Source organism: Apus apus, chromosome 3 (genome assembly GCF_020740795.1).
Source record: "Apus apus isolate bApuApu2 chromosome 3, bApuApu2.pri.cur, whole genome shotgun sequence".
In the NCBI taxonomy this organism is placed as follows: Eukaryota; Metazoa; Chordata; class Aves; order Apodiformes; family Apodidae; genus Apus; species Apus apus.
The window spans coordinates 6,400,930-6,423,137 of NC_067284.1; the positions used below are offsets into that span (position 1 = coordinate 6,400,930).

Genomic DNA, 22,208 nt, shown 5'->3' on the forward strand with positions numbered 1-22,208 from the left:
GATGAAATTAGTGATCTAGAGTGAACCTAGATGACTAGTGCAGATGGTGGATTTCTGAATTAGCAGGTAAGAAAGGGAAGATTAAGCTCATCCTCTTACTTCCATCAATGAATGCATCTGTTCTTTACTTAATAAGGCATTTTTAAATTCTTACTCCTTCTTCTAATATGTTTACAACTCGGTGCAGCATAGTATCAGTTAAAAGTTTAGTGAGTGTAATCTTTAGTCTGTCATTAGGATCACGCACAAAAGTATGCAGTAGTATTGAGGTAGATAGACTCTGTGGAGCTCCCTTTGATTTGATCCTTTCATTACAAAAGTGAACTGGTGGTATTTCCTCTTGAGTACTTAAAGGATCCTGCTGAAAACCAAAGGGTGGGCTAGTTCTTAGTTAACGTTTCCAGAGAATAAAAATCTGATGATCATATGGTAGGTCTGTTGCAGTCACTTTACAGCACTGGTTATCATTAATTTAACATACATAATTTTCTCTGGAGTTTAGACTTGAAAGCAGATTTCATCAAATAGTATTTGCCTGAAAGCAAATGATTTGGTGTTTGGGGTGTCATTTTGTGAAAAGGCTCTTAGTGCAGTATCTGGTTTAACAGCAGCATCTCAACTGAACCAAGAAACCTTTCTTCAGTTTACACTTGGTATGCCTCTGAGTCAGTGATTTGCATTGATTATCAAAAAAACCCAGCCTGGTCTGAGATAAAACAAACCCCAACAACATTATTTGCTTCTGTACCTTACAAATCTGTGAAAGAAAATAAAACTGTAAAGGTGTATTAAAAAGGATATTTGGAACAAAATATCACCATTTCATCCTGGTCTTTTTTCACATAATACTGGGTTAGTCCATGTTGGGGTAATGCTTTACAGGAGCAGAACGGAGGGAAAAAAATTGTTCAATAACTTAATCTTGAAGAAAAGTTTCTCACTTGTAGCAAAAAGTTACCTCTGTGTTCCAGAGAATAGGTATTGGATAACTGATTTCTGTCAAATACCAGGAAAATGAACACAGACTCTCTCTTACCCACTCTCTGGGAAATCTTAAAATAATAATAAAATAAATAAAATGTAATAAATAAAATGTTATAATTATGCCAGCAAAAGTTATTGTGAACTTTTAACATTTACAGTTAATAATGAGACATGCAGGACCTTGGTATGATGAGCCTTAAAAGTGTGCTAGTATAAATACATAGGAAAAAAAAGGGAGCTGAGGTAGGCTTTTATCTTTGCCTCCTCAAGCTGTGCAGCCCAAGCCTAAGGTTTGTCTGTAGAACAGAGGAAGAATGACTAAAACCCTTTTCCTTGCAGCTTTCAGAGGGAAAAAAAAAAAGAAAAACAAACTGCCAACAATACTGCCTTTCTCAGAAACATCAGTGTATTTCTAAAAATGTTCTTGTACTTAGTTTTTCCTTGTAATTCATTATCCAGTAAACAAACTGTCAACTTTAGCCCAAATACTGCTACAATTATGTTTAAAAATGTACACAAATATACTCTACGTGAGTGTTTTGTTGTTATTCTGCTGTCTCTTCTATATGAAAAAGGGGCTGGGGGAGAAGAAATTGCTAAACAACGCTTGGAAGACTTGCAAACAAGCAGGCTGAGTGCAGTGTCTCAAGAGACAGGCTTTTGCTGAAAGTTGTCAGATCTGATTAAGGAAGCTGTTGGTATCAATCAGACCTGACAGTAGTATATCAGAGGTTAGTATAACTATAATTAGTGAACTGATTAACAGCAAAGAGGGTAATCTTTTGGATCAAACTCCTTTAAAACATTTAGATCGTTATTTAAACTCAAAGGCTAAATGGCTAATTATATATTTTACAATATAAGAGCTAAATTTCACAAAGCATGCAAGTTCATCTTCCTTACTATGTTTGTTAAATTAAGGTTTGCACTGACTCTGAACAGAATTCTTTTCCTAGAACAAAAAAAAGTATAGAAAGCAGGTACTCTTATCATATTACTTCTCAGTGCAGCTGTTGGCATCCTAATGTATATTGTTTTCCATCGCTTGTCCTCAGATTAATGTAGGTATTCCAAATGTAAAGCTTTGTATTCTTCTAAAAAGACTATAACAATCTTCAGTGCTTTCACAGCAGAATCAAAAAGGAATTCTTCTGCCCTGTTCATCTGCCTGACTGGTTGTACTGGGTTTGATTTCAGTTTATTGGCTGGAACTATACTCTGGCTCTGTCAGAGTCTATTGTATTGAGGTTTAAAAGTAGTGTTGGAGCTTTTAAATAATTTTTCTAATTGCTGGGATGTTCAGGACTCTGCCAAAAACATAACATTTGAAATCCTAACATACAAACTTACATCTTTTAATTGTAACTGTGAAACTCAGTATACAACAAATAATATTGAAAAAAATAATTTCACTCAGCCCATGTAAGATGTGTTATTAGTATCTTGCTCTGCTAAGGAGGTGTGCTGATATATTGTGAATCAGTTGCCTTTTCTAGAAGAACTAAATAATCTGTAATTATATTAGTTCCTTCGATAAAATAAAACATGCTGAACAAAGTTATGTTTCATCAGTGAAAAATTAATTTGCTGTTTTAATGAGTTCTGAGTGGCAGCTGTAACAATTTTTTTTTTTTTTGGTTCCCTTGTTGGTTTCTAGATCTCTTATTGATGGATTATTTGTGTTAGCTTTGGTAGCTTACTAATTGTTGCTAGTATGCTTCAATTTCATGCACCCCTCTAAGTCTTTCTGTGATTAAAAACTCCATCTTTTATGTAGATAGTTTTTCTAAGTATAATCTTATTCTTGGATGTTTCTAAGATACTTTTAGATAGATATGTGTATATGTGTTCCTGTATTGTCATTACTTTAGACTACAAATACATGCTGAGATTGGGTGTAACATTGTATGTTCACCCAAATGGGCACACTGGTCGTATATTTGTGTTGTAAGGATTTTGCTTCACTGGAGACATAGTTGTGTTGTAACTGTGTAAAACACAACATTAGATGGTAGTCTCTGATTTATGAAAAGCAAAATGTCTGTATTTACTATTTGTTACTTCCTATTTCCTACCTCAAATTCTTGTTTTGAATTGCTGCCCTCTGCTTTACTTTCTATATGTTTATTCCACTCCCTGCCTGAGCACCCGCTCACAGAAGGGTTTGTGAACTGTGTGAATAAACCATACAGAGGAAGAGTGTAATAGAAAGAGGAATAAAGGCAGCATTATGGAAGTCACTTTCAGGCTGCTGCTCTTGTAATGTGGTCCCATGAGGGTTTACCTCAGAGAGTGCCAAAGTGTTAAGTGTCCCTCGTGGGTTGTGATATCAGATATCTAATATTAAAATTTATTATAAACTCCACAGTATCACTGAATAGAAGGGAAATATTTCCAAATTATACAAAGCCCCAGCACAGTATCTCTCCCTGTAGAACTGCAGGATATGCTGCATTCTAGGGAGAGGCTGCTCAGGGCAGATGAGTGTAGTGTAGTTATGTGCAGTTTTGTTTCTCCATTTCTGTACCAGTAAAGCTCTTGCAGTGACCTTACTGCCAGAACAAAGCACCAGGCTAAGTAGTTATAGCATGAACTGTGGTGTTTTCCATGCCCCTTTGCCAAAAAGCTGTCAGAAGATGAGAAGTGCTGGCTGTGACCGAGCAAAGCTTCCTCTAGTATCAGCCACATGTTCTTAAATGCTGTTTTCAAGTGTGGTAAGAGAAAATTATAGATATACTTAAGAGTGGGAAGGAGAGATGACCAGCAAAAACAATAAAGATGAGGATGTTATATTAGTTTAAATCTACAGAAGCAGATCCTTGAGACAGTGTCTTTGAATATGGACAAGAAAGCAGCAGAATTCTAGACCAGAAGTATTTAATGCTGTCCATGAAGGATCACTGTGGTGCAAATAAACTTGCTGGAGGCACTGAAATAGAAAGAGTTCATGCTTTCCAAAGCTTTTAGATCCTTAGAGCTTGTATTTTTTGTCCATTAACTATGTTTATTCTTTAACTGTATATACAAATGTAATAGGCTTTAAAATTAGTCACCAACATCATCAAGGCACCTCAGAAAATACTACTTTTTAAAGTTTACTGAATTCCCATGTTTGGAATGATGTTTTTGTTCCATCACATTTATTGTCTGTAAAATAATTACTTTTAGTCTGTAAATGAAACATGCATTTTGCAGTGGAGAATGTATATTTCCATTATTTCCAGGTGATTTTTTAGCTGTTTCAGTCACTTTACCTCTCCTTGGTTTTGGCTGTGGTATCTCAAATCAGACTTTTATTTATGCTAACAACAAGATGAGTAACTCCACAGGAGGTACAGATGCTCACATAGCCACAGGCATCAGGTGTTTTTTATAATAAGATTTGGTTTTCTCTTTCCTTTCCTAAGAATAATGAAATTGTAAGAGACTTATGTTATAGAAAGTTGGAGAGGTACAAAGAAATCTCAATGCCAAATGAAAAAGAAATGGCTGTTGAGAGGGTAAATAATGAAATGACAGTGGAAGTATGAGTTGTTGATTTGGTCAATATTTTGAGAAGCAATATTGTGAATTTCACAGGGAAGGATAACATGAACAGAATATTTTTGTTTATTTAGCAGCTATTCTAATGATTTCAAGGCAAAGAGGAAGTAGTGCTTTCATATAGGTAGGTCAGATATGAAAATACATTTGTTGTGTTCCAGGTGTCCAGTGTCATATGGTCATGAAATATTTGTGGATCTTGATCCATCTTTGGGAAGATAATTTCATTTTGGAAGATTCCCATAACAAGCAAGCTTTGTTATTGTGATCACTGGGCATCTGCAATATTTTCCTCATGTGGAGGACTCTGGATTTGTTTATTATAATCTTGAGCTTATTCTACAGTTTCTAGAGAGAATGATAGATATTAATGATCAGTGTACACAACATTAATTAAAACTTACAGATTGAAGTATGTATGTGTACCATTAGATGTATTTTCACAATGCTGACATAATTAAGGCATATAGTTTTGCATCCTATGTTAAAGAAAAATGGTTAAGATGTTAATTTGTAGTACTAGTGCTCTGCTTACAGGATGGCAAAATGCAGGTTTACTTCTGAAATAGTTGTCAATGCTCAGAATATCAACACTATCTGGTCTAAGTGCAAGGTTCTTTTCTACCTTTTATGTTATGGAAAGCTGCATAACCAAATATTAAAATACTGTGTGCTTGTGCACAGGGCTTGGGGTAAACAAATGACAGAGAATATAATGCTTTAATAGAAAGGACTTGCCTGCTGCATCTATCAGTGCAGTATAAGAACCTGCACAGCAAGGTTCTGCAGAATTAAAGCCCTACAGGATGTAGCATGTGTGTTGTAGTAGAGAAGTTTTGTCTACCATACTAGAGTATTATCTGTTCCTGCCAAGGTGAGAACCAAGTGTGTTGCTGTGGTTAGTTCTTTGAAGAAGTCGTGGCAATGGTCATGGCTAAATGTTAAAATTTACCACTTTTGATAGTGGATGTTATTCCTGATGGCAGGTATTTCCTGCTTATCTGAAAAATTCCCCAAAAAGATATTTTCCCCACCATCTATGAAAACTACATGCAGTTGCATACTGGCTCACCACCTCTTAACAGTTCTTGCCTAATGTTTGTATGAGCCAACTAAAAATAAATAAAATCAGAAAACTCCAACATTGTAACTTGACACGATTTTGGGAAACAATGTACATAAAGAATATATGAGACTCCTCATTATTAATTTGTGAATGCAGCAGGAATATTAAAACACAGAAGTGAATGCTAAGTTGAAGATTAATGAAGGGTTTGGGGAGGTGGGACAAGTTATAAGAGATTTTCTCAGAAGATTGGTTCATCCTCCATTTTGATCCTTCAGAATTTTGTACACCTTTTGCCATCTTTGTGACTTTTCCATTCAGAGTTTTAAATTTGTCACTCGGTGTTACTCTTCTGGAATTGTTTTACTGGCAAATTCCAGTGCCTGTAAGATTAGCAGTTCTTTATTTCAACTTAGAATCTAATGTTTGATACCAATTCTCTAGTTCTGCAAAGGCCTTTACTCAGAGTTCTTTTGTAAATATTATTTTCTTGAACAGCTTACTGGCAGCAAGATCTGCTTCCTGAAAGGGCTGATTACAGACTAGTTTTCAGTCTTCTGTTCCTGTTTTTTGGAAATGTTTCATTTTTATTCTCAGGAGTGCCCATAAAATCTCTATTATAAGAAATTTAACAAAGTCTTTCCTTTGTAATCATGCCATCAATTGATCCAGAAGTCTTGTATGTAAAGAATACTTGAATTCCGTTCATCATGTGCATCAAGAATAAAAACTTCTAAAATCTGTTTGAAGAGAAATTGCCAAAGGTAGGATTTGGCTTGCAGGGTGTTTACTCAGTCACGATATGCAGACTTACAGAAAGCCATTGTTAGTCCTAAAATTTAGGTTGTTTTCAGATCTAATAAAGAAAAAACCTAAAATGAGAACATTTAAAATTTACCATGTGTGCCTACTTTACTTACCTTCCAGAAAGGTTTGAACAGATGTCAGGTAGACTCTTTTGAGACTCCATTTTTAAGACAACAGGGCGGGGAAAATTTAATTTACTAACCTGATGTTTCACAACCAACTGTTCTTTTTTCTAATCAGAATTGTATGTTGTTTAAAACAAAAATGGAACACCAGTCCCTTTCTGCTGTCATCTCAGCTGATGTTTAACCTGAGATCTGAGTCAACCACTTCTTTATACATTTTGTTTTGATAGTATCTGGCAGATAGAAGGAATGACCTAGGTCTTTTCTCATTATTTTCTGGAAATTACAGTAATTAGGAAGATATCTGTGGGAGGGTTTTCTTAAATTTTGACTTATTGTATGTGTGAAAGGGACAAAAGGTCAGATAAGTTGCAGGCGTTCTTGGAGGCTGAGGGGGCTAAAGAGAGGAAAGGTGTGCTTGAAAATGGTCTTGAAGACCTCAACAGCAGTGAATTGTGTGGTATGGGACACTGTAACTAAATATTTTATGTCATTTTTGGCTGCCCCCTCCCTGGAAGTGTTCAGGTCAAGGTTGGATGGTGCTTGGAGCAACCTGGTCTAGTGGGAGGTGTCCCTGCCCATGCACGGGGGTTGGAACTAGATAATCTTTAAGGACCCTTTTACCCCAAACCATTCTATGATTCATATGTGGTTTGGATGTGCGGGATTGTGAATCTGAGGACATTACCATAGATTTAGTGTCCTCAGAGTGTGTGCGCAAATTATTCAGGCTGAAATCAGACCCTAGTCATGTTCAATGTGTGTTTGGGAGAACTTAAAGAAGCAAAAGCAATTAAAGGATTTCAAGTAAGCTGCTGAAAAGGTAAATGTTCAGGCTGTGCCAACTGCTAGAAATTAATATTGGACTCTTAATAAATTAATGGAAGATCATTTGATTTCAGTGAGACTATCATCTTCTCACACTAAGAAAAACACCAAACAAAAACCAAATCATGCAATCAAAGAAATATTCATTTTCACAGTCATTCAGAATTTTGGCAGTGGATGTTCAAGTTACCAGTTAGTGTCATACCTTTCAACTTCATTTTTCAAAATGAAGTAATTAGACTTTTTGTTTGAGTTCTTACCTTAACATTATGTAAAGTAACATGGGGATATGTTAAAAAAGCACAAAGCTAAATGAAATAATTTTGGGTTGAAAGATTTATTTGTCTTTTCAAAACTGTTATCTGTTTTGGTATAAAAGTGAAATTGAGCAGCAGTCCTTACCTAAGACAGAAAACTCATTGTGATAAGTCTATATTTTCCCTAGTAGAAAAAGTCAGTGTGGATTAGTTATTAATGGTAGTCCAAAAAGCTTTGGAAAAGGAGAATTGTTTGTGCCAAGAGAAATTTAAATTGACAGTAAAAATATTGACAGTTAACCCATTTGTACTCAGCCATACCCTAATACAAAAACGAGATTGAAATGTCTTGCGTGAGTTGCAGTTCATTAAGCAAATGTGACACTTTATTTTCGAGCTATTTCAATACTGAAAGAGGTGGAGTGGTGAAATAGCAATATAAATGAACATGCTTCTCAGTGTGCTGATAACTCAAGTCAGAGTAAAATGAGAAAATCTTAAAAAGATGTTTCAAGACTTGGTTACTGTGTCCTTCCCATGCCCCCAGACAGAAAGCAGAATCCTTTTGATGAGTCAGAGTTTTGAGTATATAACTTTGTGGATAAAATACGTTGTCTCTGAAAATTAATTATAAAAAGAAATGCCCCTACCACATTTAAAACTAATTATGAGATGGATCATACTGCTGCTGTTTATTATTTTAATTGAAAAACTAATCTGTAGCTTTGTTAATAACTGCTGATAGTCAACATTTTCTTTTAGCTGATACTTTTAATTAGCACTTTATATATTTGAACTCAGTTTATGGTTTGAGACTACAAAGCTCATTTGTTTGGGTTTTTTTGGAGGAATTTTTTTCTCAACTGTAATTTCTATCTGCAAAATAAGCTTAAGAACCAATTGTATTTCCTGGCAGGACATTCTCTGGAGATCTCTGGCCTTACTAAATAAGACAGTGTATCAAGTATAGCTTTTTAATTCAGGTCATTACTTTGAGTAACATTGCTGTTTTAAAAGAAGATTGAAGTAAAAGACTATGCTAATGAATATTTAGCCATTGCTCAGAAACAGAAGGATTAATGATACCGTTTTAAATATATAACCTAACATGAGGGACATTAAAAAAAAAATAAAAAATCCAAACCCTGCAATCTGAGCATTGCCAATTTAGATTTAGCAAATTAGCTAAGGAGTTTGCATTTGTAGTATTTCACACCTTAAGGTCTTAATATGCATTGCTAAATGTATTTCTTCACTGTTTGCTAATTAATGTTCCGTGGAGTTACAGCTGCTAATTTTTTCTGGTTGACATGGCTCATTTTAAAGTGATAACAGTTGCATCTGTAGTACTGTTACAATTCAGTTCATAAATTATGGTCATACATTTTGACACCACCTATTTTGTAGGAGTACAAGCATCTGAAAAATCTGTATTTGCTAACAAAATGCACCCAATAATATTTTAAAAAAACATAGAAGCAACCCCACACAGCACCACTCTCTCTGTGTTATTAGTGACTCCGTCTTTTATGTGTGAAGTTTTAAATATTGCAGGATAAGAACATCTTCTGCAGTATCATAAAGTTTCTTCAGGAGTGATTCTTGGTAATTAGTAAAGACATATTTTGGTGGTAAAACAGTTGGACTGGAGCAATATTGTGAGGCAGTGCAGGAAAAATATTTCTCAGAGGAGAATAAATAAATATTATCAAGATAGATCTGGTGGAGATCAAGGGAAGAAAACAGTTTTCATAAAGGCATGTGTATTGTAAGCTACATTTTTTCCTAGTATTTTGAAAGAAACTCAGCAGGATTTAAGCAATCCAGGAGGTTCCTGGCGTCCATTGGTGAGAACTTCCTCCTTCAAGTAATAAAGGAGCTGTCGAGGAGGGGTGCTTTGCTGTATCTCCTACTCACCAACAAGAGTGGATGTGAAGGTCAAAGGCAGATTTGACTGCTGTGACCATAAGATGGTGGAGTTTGGGATCCTGAGAGAAAGGAACAGGGCAAAAAGCAAGTTCTGCTGCCAATCCAGGAGTTCTTTCCCAACACCGACATGCTGTTGGTTGGTTGTTGTCAAACCTGAGTGAAACAGTGACACACACAACCCTGGACTTCAGGAGAGCAAACTATGGGCCTCTTCAGAGAACTGCTTGTAAGATTCTCATGGGTTAAGGCCCTGGAGGGAAGACAGGCCCAGGAGAGCTGGTTACTGTTCAAGGATCACCTCTTCCAGGCTCAAGAGCAGTCCATACTGGCAAATAGGAAGTCAGGCAAAAATGCTAGGAAGCCTGCAATAAACAAGTTGTTCCTGGCCAAACTGGCCAGAGAAAACTGGCTAGACTGGAGAAAAGCAAATGTCACTCCTTTCTTCAACAAGAGCAAGAAGTGGAATCCACGGAATGCCTGACTGGTCAGTTTTACCTGAGTAGGTGGTGGAGCTAATCCTGGAAACAGTTCCCAGGCACATGAAAGATAAGAAAATTGTATGATGAGTAGTCAGCTTGGCTTCACCAAGGGGAAGTTATGTTTGACCAGCCTGATAAATTTCAATGGTGAAAGGGCTGGCCAGGTAGATGAGGGGACACCAGTGGATATCATCTACCTAGACTTCAGTGATGCCTTTGACAGTGTCTCCCACTGTCTCCCACAACGAGGTGGATTCAAAACTGGCTGGATGATGGGGTCCAGAGTGTGGTGATCAGTGCTGCAAAGTCTAGTTAGAGGTCAGTGACAAGCAGTGTACCCCAGTGGTTAATACTGCATCCGGTCTTGTTCAGCATCTTAACAAGTGGTCTGGATGATGGGGTGGAGTATCAAGTTCACTGATGACACCAAATTGGGAAGACAGGCTGACAGACCAGAGGATTATGCTGGCATCCAGTGGCTCTTTGTCAGGCTTGAAAATGACCTGACAGGAACCTCAGGAAGTTTAACAACGGCAAGTGCAAAGTTCTACCCCTGGGAAGTAGTAACCTCATGCACCAATATTTGTATATCACACCATGTTTGGAGGCCACCTGACCTGTCTTGATGTTTTTCTCTTTTTGTCTGTCTGGGATCTAGTGAGCAGTCTTCATTTTTCATAAATTAGTACATTCTGTTCTCACAGATAAGAAGATTTTGTTTGAGTAGAAAATGTCATGAGTCACATTCTGTTGGTTTAACATCATCTGGTTGAATTTGAAATTGGCTGCTGGTAGTATCTGCTCAACAGTTTAAGTTTTTTATATATATATATGTATATATATGTATATATTCAGGTATTCTACCATGGCTGCTTTGAATATAGCAAATGCTGACTAAATTAAAACAATTTTTTATATAAGCTTTTGTAGGGACTTACTAGTATTACATTTGTTGTAGAAGCCTTATCACCTAGTAAAGCTGAACTGTGTGTTCTTAGTGTTTTACTTCTGAACATCTGAAGTCAAGAGAAAGACAGATCACAAAACTTGTTTTTTATGAAAGAACTGATAGGGATCAGATGCATGTTTTCCTGTCTAACTGTAGGCTTAATTTTTATTTGTTATGTGAAGTATGGGTTCATTAAATACTAAATGTTAAAATGTATTTATTACTGTTCATTCTCTTTTTCTTTAAATAGAAAAAAAAAAAAATTATCGAGGGAAAAATATGGCTGTAATATTGTTTTAAGACTCAAGGGCCTTGATATTTGTGTTAAAATAACCTTGGCATCAAAGTCTGTCAGAAGAAACTACATGTTGGAGGGAAAAAGTTGGCAGTTTAGTTAAAAATACTTTGTCAAATGAAGTTAAACTGATAGAAGTAGGAAGAAGATACGATTTAGAATTCGTATTTTAAAAGCTCTATCATAAACCTAGTTTGCTCATCTATCTATCATTTGTTATATCTGTTCTCTAATAGGATCAGGAGTCTGGAGTGTGGTCAAAGTCAGCAGGGTTTTGGAAAATGTTCTTTAGATCCTGTCACAAGTTGATAAAGCTTATTTATACACGACCTACATACAGGTTCATGATATTGGCCTGTGTTTTCTTTCAGTATCGTGCCTGTTTATCAAAGCTGTAAGGAGTTAACCCATTTTGCCAATTCTTAAAATCCTTCAAAGATTGGTAGTTGACCATTAAAAAAAAAATTCAGTCAAGATAATCGAACCCCATCTTCTTTTACTCATTAGAGCATTCATCTTGCTCTAGAAATCAGCTGAACAAGATTTGCTGAGTTTCTAAACTTTACTTTTGGGGCCTATGAAACAACAGAACCTGAATTTTCCTTTTTGTATTTTCTGAGTGATATTCAGCTGCAAAGTTACAATAAAATTTTCCAGGACTGGTAAAAGCTGTTTAATCTGTTTTGCCAGTGCAAGGACCAAGATAACAAAATGTATAACTTGAAAGGATGGCTTAGGATTTCTTTGGTAACTGGGAGCTGTCAGCTCAAGCTTAGATGTAAGGTGGGTCTTAGCTGTTCTCTGTGCTGTGCTGAAGGTTGGAAATATTTTATCACAGATATATTTTTAGTGGAACATATACATTAAATGACTCACACGATGATATAAGGAGTTGATTCTTAATTGTTTTAAAGAGGAAAATGCACAGGAGCTTGAAGTTATTAATTGGTATTTCCATATGGTTGTCCATATTGAATCCTACCAGTGGCCATCCAACAGGTGTAGATTCAGCAAACTGTCTGTCTCATACATAAAGTCAGTAAAACTGAAGACAGCTTTGTAAGTTTGACATTTACTTTGCTGTATGTTAAGTACTGGGTTTTAATGAGGTTTGATCTGGATTTTTCAGTGTAAATGCTTAACATTGTGTTTTTTCTGCTCTACTAGATGCTTGTAACTACTCCAGAGAAATGGGATGTAGTGACAAGAAAAAGCGTTGGTGATGTAGCTCTCTCTCAGCTGGTAAAACTCTTGATTCTTGATGAAGTTCATCTCTTGCATGAAGACAGAGGACCAGTACTGGAAAGTATAGTAGCACGAACTTTACGTCAGGTAAGAGTGAAAAATCTTTTAAAGAATTTTATTTTGGTCAAGAAAAGATAGATTTCATTGTAAAAGGAGAAACGTTTAGATGACAAAATCCAAATGCTTAGGCAGCTTATTATTTGTTTTGTAGCTATTCTGCATTTATTATGAAGAAAAAATTGTTGTCTTCTGTCTTCTTTTCTGTATTGTATGAACTATCAGATTCCTAGGACACATAATTTGTTACAGAGCTATTTATTTCTGATTCATTTACTCAACATTCATTTACTCACTGTACAAGAGCAACACGGAAAATTTTAAAGCAAGTAATAATCAGGTTAATGTTTTAATATAACAAAAATTGACAGTACTTCTTACCAGGAATGCTGATTTTTAAGTAGCAGTTTTCCTAGGAGATTCTTTTTTTAAAAATGAATAATAGTATCTTCAGCCTAGGTAAAACTTTAAGCATTGCTAGAAAAACCTACATAACTGTTACTTCAGCATAATGGGTCGTGGTTTTTTTCCACATGCTTTAGTGATGCTTTCTGAACAGCAAGGTTAAAAATGGCAAAAGGAGAAAAGGATGAATGTGTGGGGTTTTTTCTTAAATCTTGTACAAAAGAGAGATTCAGAGTTAGACAATAAATAAGTCTCAGTGGTGAGATGTGCATTTACAAGAAAAATGAAATGTGGAATTTTAGGATGAACAAAAAGGTTTCAATTAGGAGAAATAAATAATGGAAAGGCTAGGATAGAATGCCTTTGTTGTTGTTGCTCATGCAGGGCAAAAGTATGTCAATACAAATAATCTATAACAAATTTAAAATAAACTCAGTTGCTGTTGTTACGGCTCTGTCTGTAGCACCTTCAGTGTTTAGAGCCTTTTAGCTTTCAAGATGCTTCATTCTTGGTAAAGCTACACTAACCTTGTTCAGGATCTCTGAATCATCTGATTCCAGCTCCTCTAGGAACAGAATACAATTAATGTCTGCTATAATCCAGTACACTAATTTCCTGTATAAAGAAGAACATAATAATTCCTTAGAAAAAGCTAAACTGGGAAAGATGTATGGTGGTTTTTTAATAGAGAGTAAGCCTTTGTAAACTTTAGGCTACCTCAAGGGCACTAAAGCTTAATTTGTTTGATATTGTATTTTCTTTCTTAAATGGAATTTACTAGGTTTTTTTCCTTAGGTGGTTTTAAATTAAATCATCTCAGCAAAACTGTAGTATTGACCATGATGGTCATTGTCTTCATGCCACATTGCAAGACTCATTCATTTTTAAAAGTGATTTTTGGTGAGGCTTGTGAGGTGGATTTCAACTGTCCAAAGTAGGTGTCTAGAGCCATTTTATCTGCACTACTTTATTCACCCTTGCATCCTGTTTCTGCTTCATTTGGACACAGATCTCCCAAAGATACTTTCCTTTTGTGTCTGTCAAGTTTGTGCAGGTAACTTGAGGAATATAAAATCTGAGGTAATTATATCTTGGGTACTGAATCCTACCCTTAGTACATTTATTGTAATATAGCAATATCTTGCTTCAATACTCATTTAAAAATAGCTCTCTAGGGTGCTTTAATCTTCTAGGATTTCAAGGCTTCTTTTATCTACCAAGTTGGAGTTCAATTCATCTGGAATTGAAGCTACTCATTTGTAACCCTTTCGTAAGTGAAACAGTAGGGAAGAAAAACAAAACCCCAATTTTGAAATTATCTAACCTATCACCTTTCTGAAGACCTTATTTATTCCAAGTTGATAAGAAAGGCAGTATTGGAGCCCACTATGAATATTTACAAGGAAGTAGTTGAAGAGAGGGAAAATTTGCACTATATAAATATACTAAAAAAACCCCACAGTTAAACAGAAAACAAAAATACTTGTAGAAGTACATAGAATTATGCAGCAGAAAACAATTTCAGACAAAAATATTTTGTTTTTCAAGGGAGCCTGGGGGCAGAGAAACAGGTGATGTTTTGTACAAAAGTTTTAGCTTTTTAGTATGGAAACAAATAGTAAGAGAGTCAGGTTTAAAAATTACACTGAAACGTTATACTGCAGCTTCTGAGCCTGCAAGCATAACTCTGTGAAGTTTGCAATATAAACCCATAACTAATTATGAAATTACTGGAACTTCTATTAGGTGACTAAAAAAAGGTAACAAAGGTGTTTTTTTTTTTATTTCAGAAGTATTTCAATAGAGTTTATTGAAAATAATATTACAGATGTTTCAGGTGTAAAATGCCACACCTAATAATGTTTTAATTATCTTTTACAAAGAAAAAATATTTGGTTATATCTCTTTGGTTCCATTCCCTGCTCATAGTTCTGTTTTCTGTGTTTTTATACAAATTCATAAATGTTCCTGGAGCCAAAACTTAACCAAGGATATTCAGCCCATCCATGGAGAATAATATCCTTCTGAATTTGATGATTCTGTATCAAATATTAAGCTCCTCTCCAGCCCTTCTGAAAGTAGTTCTAGAATATATTATTCATTGATATTTGTAGAAACATGATGCTCATTCAGTATTCATGCACACAGAACTTAAGATTAATTTGTCAGTTCCAAAAAAAACCACAACAAAACAAACCAAAAAATAGACAACATCAATCTAAAATGTCCTTAGGTCAATTACACCACTGCAGTAATTGCCGAAATCCATTACTTGATTTGAATACTGGTTTAAGACATCAAAAATATTGACTAGTTTTTCCTAATTTGTAGTGGAAGGATTCAGAAAGTGATTAGGCAAGTAATTCAAAGAAAAATACATTGCAGATTAATAGTCACTTGATCAGAATGGAGACTGTAGTAACCAGGTGCTGTGCTAGCAAATGGATGATTCGTGTATGTCTTTTTAAGAACTAGCTACTGGAGCCTACAGCTGTGCCAGATGAGCATGTTTTGAGATCCATAATCATTTGCTGTACAAATACATCCTCAAAACATAAATACCCTGATGCATTAGCAGCTCTGTCCTAATACTTACCTCAAAATACTTCAATTATGGTTGCCCTTTCCCCCAGATGGACAGAGTCACATCACTTACTGTAAGACTTTGACATGTTCATTTTCACTGACAGCATTTTTTAGAATCTTTAAACCTGGGAGGAGCATATATATTGGAATTGCTGACAGTTTTACTTACAGGAGAATGAACAGTATATTTGTGCATGTTTGCACTTTTCAAATTTTAGAGGATGTTTTTGCAAGTGATTTAAATTGACTTTGCTAAACATTTTGGTAGGAAAATTGCTTTGAGCTCTGTTATATACTGTAGGTGTAACATCAAACAACTTTTCTGAATGCCATTTACAGCTTTGATGTTTAAAGTATCAGTCTAGAGCATAGTGCAGATGTAAAACTGAAATGCTTCAACTTTTTAATCAAACTTTCCACACTTCTATAGTATCTACTAAGCTTATTAGCTTGAAAGAAAAAAGACTGACCACTTTTAAAGGACACTGAGTTATTTTGTAATAATTATTCAGAGATTTTCATTACTTCTTTGCTGCTTACGGGTATTTTTTTCACAAGAAAACACACTGAATATTATACTTGAGTGATACATGAGGGTTTTTTTCTTGTCCCTGAGTTTTTCTCTCTTACCTGCTTACTAGAAGTCAGAAGCAAACAAGTTCAGAGGTTTCTCACCCAGAGCCAAATGCCTCATTGTTACCAATTTAGGAGTTTTTATGTGCTTGGAATCCCATTCTTGGATAAAAAAAAACCAAACTGAGCAGTTGGGGAGGAAAAAAAAAACAACTGACAAGGTTGTTAGCTAATGGCCTAAAACCAGCTCATTAGATCTTTGTATTTTGTGTTTAATGGTAGCTCACTGTAGTTCCTATATGTGTCTTTTGAAGACTAGAATGGCATTGGCATTTCATTTGGCTCTTTATATGTCATCCTGAGTGGCTGCTGTTAATCTTCTGTCTCTTTTATGTCCCTTACAAAGGCTAATAAAGTTTCTCAGAATCTTCTATTACAGGATAAACCAAACAAGCTTACTGAAACCTTCTACAGTATTTTCTTTGTTTTCAGCTATAATGCTTTGCAGCCCTTTTTTGCTGAACTTTCTTGTATTTATGATTGTTTTTTTAAATATGTCAACACAATGGGGAATAGAACTCTTGTGCTAGTTTTGGTGGTAGCATATACACAGACAGTTTTCCTCCTATTACTCAGTTCTATCCTTTTATACCTGTGATAATTGTATGTACTTAATTTGCTAACAAGGCATCTTCAGAGCTTGCATTCTGATGCTTGTTCATTAAGTCCTCAGACAAATCTCATCATGGTTGCTGCAAGATTCACTTGTTACCATAAGAATAGTTCCTGAGAATAGTGTCTTGTTTTGCAGCTGTGGCCTGTTTTAGAATGAGCTAAATTAAAATAAGTTTAGTTTGACCATCAACCTAGATTTATTTGCGTGGCTGACACATACATCAGTTATATTCTGCCAGTCACCTGCTCTCCTTGTCACCAGTTATTTTTTATTTACTGCGTATCATGGATAAAACTATTTAATACAGTTGGGCTTAGAAAGCAATTTGAGGCATCCATTTTTAATTGTTGTTTTTCAATTATATGTTCTCTTTAAAATCTGCCCGTTCATCAGCTTGTCGTAAATTTAATACATTTTCTTGCTGTTCTGTGATGTTATTTTTAAACAGGAAGATGTGCAGCTGTATGTCCAATGCCTTACACGAGTCTAGATCTGTCTTGTTTTGTCTCTTGGCAATCCTACAGTTGTGTACAAATTACTTTTTTAAAACAACATGTTTTTTAAAAACAAAACCTAATCTCCATTTGTTTGGGAAATAGTATGTATTGGATATTTGAATGAGTCTTGAGAAGCTTTTCTATTACTTTGCTTGGAAGTGATGTCAGGAAGTCATTCTGCATGTCATTTTTTATTATTGATAAGTGAACATTTTTCCATTTTTGTGATATATCTGGGGAGTTTAAAAGGTAATAGTGGTTATTTCATAACTGATAAAGCCGTTAAACTGAGTTGTAGAAGTGTTTGTGTTTCTTCTTGTTTCTTTGGAAACAAAACAGTAAGCACAGCATGAAAAGGCATTCTGTCATTCAAGAAAAACTGACATGTCACTGTGCAGGGCATAGAAATCTCTTAATAGGTATATTCAAAATGTCATTTCTTAAGGCAAAGTATCGTATACTTAATATTTAGCTGAGGCAGAATAATATGGCTTCTGATAGTGCTTTCTGCATGGTTACATTTTTTCAGGACCTCTAGATTTTTAAATATGTTCTAAATGAAGGACTGAGATCACAATATTTTCAGGGTTCATTGGAAACAGAGTAAAACTCATTTACAAAGTTGCTTAACTAGATGGTTGCCTGGTAGTAAAGGCATTTTGTGCACTGTGTTTGAGTTGTAGGTAACGTCCTATGTATAATCCTCAAAGAGCATTAGTGATTGCATTTTTACTGTGTATTTTGATTTTGAAATTTTCCTGTTTTTTCCATTTTTGTTCCAAAAACGAGTAAAGCACCACCTATGAGGACTGATTGACAACTTCTTAATTCTTTTATTAGACACTAAACAAGATATCAATAAATAAGTAAACATTGCTGAAACATTGTAATAAAGTTCCTTATTAGTAATTATGCAACACCTTTAATACTTTTTTTAATGTTCTAAGAATTCATTACTTTTTTATTTCCTTTCTTTTTCTTCCTTTTTTTTGTATAATGGGAAAAACAAAGATCCTGTGAGAGGCTGAGACTTAGAGGCATTCTGTGTGTAGGGTGGTATCTAACTAATGACTAATGTGAATCCCCATATGCAGCACTTCATTCTTACCACTTTTGAGCAGGGAACTCGGAAACCTACATTTTCGTCTAATAATTAATCTTCTCGCACATCTAGACAAAAACAAAGAAATGCTTGTGTCTAATTTTCCACTTATCTTCAGTGTGCATCTGAAGGGCATACAGACTGTAGAGGGTGTCTTGAAGTTACCCTGGGTCATCTGAATATCAGATTAATTTCTAACCAGTGGACAATTCTTCAAAGATGAAAATATGTAAACTTGTCTGCTTCATTCTGTGCTCGAGTTGAACAGTCAGGGATATGCTTTCCAGCTTGATTGTAATTCATTCTGTGAATGTGATATTTTAATACATGGAAGTGGGAAGACTGCCAAGATCAGAAAGTTCAGGAAGAACTTTAGAAGTCAGATAAAAGAGTATCTCTGTGCATGCTCTGTATGCTCTCAAGTGGTGGCTGTAATGTAATGAGATGATATGCAAATCTTAAAACCTATTAGGAAGAAAATGATCCTGCTGTGATCAATTTGCAATCCAGAGAGGCACTTCCCATAACTGACCCTTTATAATTCACAGTGTAAACACAGATGATGCTTGAGTGTGGAAATAGGTGCTGAGTAGCTATCCTCTGTTTATTTTTCCTGGATACATGGAATCTCACAGTGTGATAATCAGATTCTGCAAACATGTATGGTGAACATGCTGTCAATTCTCCACGTGCCATAGTGAATGTTTCTGAATTAGATATACTAATTAGATATGTCAATTAAATGCAGTTACGGCAATTTTATTTCTTATTTCCTGTATAACATCAAATTAATAAGATATAGGAAAGCTTTCAAAGAACATGATGTGCAAATACTGTGACAGTTGTTTTCTAAAGAGAGCCTTGTAAGTTCCAAATGGTGCTTATATTTTTACTGAGCTAATTAGACACATATTAAAATGTTTAAGATTGTGTGCCATAAGTGAAGAAAATATACTCAGCTGAATGCCACCAGCCATTGATAGGGAATGTCAACAGAAAACTTTGTCACCCAGAATGTCTTTTCAGTAGTTGTCACTGCAAATTCAGGAGAAGACAGTGTGTTCATAGTGTCGTGTCTGTGAAGGCTTGATCTCTAATTGAGACTTCTAGGACTAAATATTAAGTGATCCAGCACATGAAAAATATTAGGTTTTCAATGGAATTTAGAAAGGGCATCTGGAAACTTTCAAGGCTTCCTTCTCTTTAGAAGAATCTGAGAGCAAAAGATATTAATGCTTGCTCTTCAAGGGATGCTCAGAAAAGCAGTTGAAAAATGGATGCAGAGAACTCTGTTCTAAAGATGTGTTTAAATTCTGAAAGCCATTATGAAAAGTAAAAGTCTCTGTAATGGTTGGATAGACAAGTAATAGATAAATAATTAAATCACAATTAATGCAAAAATAAGTAGTGTGTTTGTGTATTGAGGTAATTTTCTAAGTTTTACATTTAGTATAGTTTTAGTCACTGCTGTTTGTATATTGTCGGGTATAATTAAAAGAATAAACAAAATTCATTCTGTATATGTAGGTGATGATGTGCAGACCCATAGAGTTTTAGTTACAGCCTGAATTTGGTGTGAGCATAAATAATTGGGACACTTGTTATGATACATTTTGTCTTTTTGGGCAAATGGACCTTTTTTTGGTTCTTGATTATTTTTAATATAAATTGACAATTGATATTTTGTGTTGCTAAGTGGACATAAAAGAAAAAGATGTTTGAAAATATTTATTTGTTTGGATGGCCATGAAAGAAGTTAAAGTAAGTGATGGAATGTTTTAGAGTCTCAAGAGTCTTCACTTAATTATGAAAAGTAACAAAATGTTGCTATAAAGAAAAAGACAGTATTGCCTGATTTCTTATAGCACTCTGACTTGATTTTTTGGCCTGATATAAATAGAAAGTTTATTGCCCAAATAATTTGTAAATTTTAGATTTATAAATTGAAAAAATAAGTAGGCACTCTACATATGCAGAAATACATGTAAAGTATAATATAAAATAGGCAAACACCTATTTTGTTTAAAAATTTCCTATGCATATTTGTAATTTTAATTACCTGCTTGTATTACCTCACTGCTTCAGTTATCAGGTGGAGTTGTAATTCAGGGGTTTCAAAGAGCTCCTTAACTCCAGGCTAACTGCCAGATCAGTGAAGTTAAATGGCTTCTTTTTGCAAAAGTTTTGAAAGTGGCAAGTCTCAATGAACTGTAACTGTCCTCTAGGCACAGTTTGTGTTTTGAAAGAAAACTCTGAACAAACAGCTCACAGTTAATTGCTGTAAAAAGTCATACTTCCATGGTTATTCAGTAGAGTTCTTGTTATTTGTTTATATACTTGAAATGCTTTTCTACCTTCAGATGGAACAGAGCAGATTTTCAAACTAGTGATTTCAGGCCCTGAGGAGATTTGAAATAAATTATTATTGAGCTTAGCAAAATCACATAATGTTTTCCAGATTGGAGCTCAGTTACACATTCAGATTGTTGTGCTTATTGTCAGGTGATTGTGAGCAAAGGACAGGATGAATATATCAGTAAGTGGTTACTGTTCTTCCAGGTTCGAGGTGTTTGAGGTTTTTTTTAATGTATAAACATTAGGTAAATTAAACTTTTGTACCAGGCATTGGCAGACAGGGTGGGAAAAGGATGGGAACCTCTGGGGAAGCAGTGTTTAAGAGCGGGTAAAGAGACTGTTTAGTGGTTGAGAGAGATAGGAGCGAGGAAAGCAGTGTGAGAAACAGCCCCACAGACACCAAGGTCGGTGCAGGTGGTGCTCCAGGGGAGCAAGCCAAAACCAAACCAAAGTGAAGAAACACAAGCAAAAAAGAAAAGCATCCATTCCCTTTCCCAAAAAAACCTCCCAAACAACAAACCCCACCTCAAATACCTCACAGCTTTGTGGTTGAGGTTGGCTGTAGCTCGTAGGTTGTCTCATAATCCAGCTATAAAAAGGTGTAGGAAATTGCAAATATTATTTGTAGTCTTCAGGTGAATGCTGCCTTTGCAGATGAAATCTTTTATTTGTCCCAGTCATGGCAAAATTTGCATTTTCATTTAAGATGTTGTCGTATATGGGCTTTTCTTTGCAAAGCTGCTCTTTGTATAAAGTGCAAAAGTCGATCATCAGGTTTTCTGTGTTGTTTAGTTGGTTGCATCTGTGGTTTAAGCATTTATTTTTGCCATAGGCCAGTCCATTACCAGGCAATGCAGTGGTTTACTTGTCTACTTGATTTCTGTGGAGTCGTGGGAGGTGTTTTCTTTCGGGATTTAGTTTATTATTTTGTTGCACTTGTTATTCATCAGTTTTGTGTTATGGTATGGTGTATTTTACCTTCCTTGAGAAGACTCTCCATGTAATTCATAATCAACTTTTTTGAAAACTTTTAATTAATCTGTTTTAATTACATGGTACTTCCTTTCACTTTATCTCAAACACCTGAGTGATTCAAAATCTGTATTCCAAGTAAAATCTCATATTGTTCTGAAGAGGGCTTAGCCAGATAGAATTACCAGCCTTACTCATCATGAGACATTCACGTGTTTGAGACAAGTTGAGAACCTTCTGTATGAGTTCAGTTATAGTGTCTAAAAGCCTTTTGATGAAAATTACTGTGAACTTTGCTTCTAAATTATGCTAGTAAGAGGGTTGTGAGCCAGCCTACATGGCTATTAACATTTCAGAGGAAATGGGAAAATTCTTGCATACTTTCTTCATTTGAGTCTTTTGGCTGGTTTCATTCTTCTTGAAAATTACCTGGAAATATATCTAATACGTAGCCCTTTACATGGAACAGAGTACTTCA

The 22,208-nt window shown here is 35.2% G+C and overlaps 1 protein-coding gene across 2 annotated transcripts in view; it reads left to right on the top strand.

The window, feature by feature from the left end:
- The window catches only part of ASCC3 (activating signal cointegrator 1 complex subunit 3), a 246,586-nt gene that overhangs the window by 71,829 nt on the left and 152,549 nt on the right, over window positions 1–22,208 (top strand). For both annotated transcript variants that reach the window (XM_051614470.1, XM_051614471.1), the window contains exon 11: window positions 12,430–12,594. In XM_051614470.1, the coding sequence (XP_051470430.1) occupies window positions 12,430–12,594 (165 nt within the window). The remainder of the gene's footprint in view (window positions 1–12,429; window positions 12,595–22,208) is intronic.